The 440-nt window shown below is 43.4% G+C and overlaps 1 protein-coding gene across 1 annotated transcript in view; it reads right to left on the bottom strand.

The window, feature by feature from the left end:
* Nucleotides 1-109: 109 nt before the first annotated feature.
* LOC107705823 (zinc finger protein 420-like) overlaps nucleotides 110-440 on the bottom strand; it is a gene marked incomplete at its 3' end in the record, with an annotated part of 2,100 nt that continues 1,769 nt past the window's right edge. The window contains exon 3 of the mRNA XM_016509302.1: nucleotides 110-438. Coding sequence (XP_016364788.1) covers nucleotides 110-438 — 329 coding nt within the window. The remainder of the gene's footprint in view (nucleotides 439-440) is intronic.

Here is a 440-nt window from a genome sequence, read left to right as displayed (position 1 = left end):
CTGAAAGTGCTGATCTGAAGATGATCTACTTACTGTGAATGTTTTTTGTATGACTGTGTAGAGCAGATGAACAATTGAAACACTTCCCACATGCAGTGCAGTGATACGGTTTCTCTCCAGTGTGAATCCTCTCGTGTTTACTGAGGTCTCCTGACCGACTGAATCTCTTGTCACAGTGTGAACATTTATACGTTTTTTCTCCAGTGTGAATCCTCTCGTGTGTTTTTAGATGTGTTGACCGACTGAATCTCTTCTCACAGTGTGAACACGTGTACGGTTTCTCTCCAGTGTGGGTCCTCTTGTGTGTTTTCAGGTCTCCTGACCGACTGAATCTCTTGTCACAGTGTGAACACTTGTAGGGTTTCTCTCCAGTGTGAATCCTCTGGTGCAGTTTTAAACAGTTTGCTGAAGTAAAAGTCTTTTCACACTCAAAGCACACG

This window comes from Sinocyclocheilus rhinocerous, unplaced genomic scaffold (assembly GCF_001515625.1).
Source record: "Sinocyclocheilus rhinocerous isolate Xijiao unplaced genomic scaffold, SAMN03320098_v1.1 scaffold3977, whole genome shotgun sequence".
Lineage (NCBI taxonomy): Eukaryota > Metazoa > Chordata > Actinopteri > Cypriniformes > Cyprinidae > Sinocyclocheilus > Sinocyclocheilus rhinocerous.
This window is presented reverse-complemented; position numbering and strand designations above follow the sequence as displayed.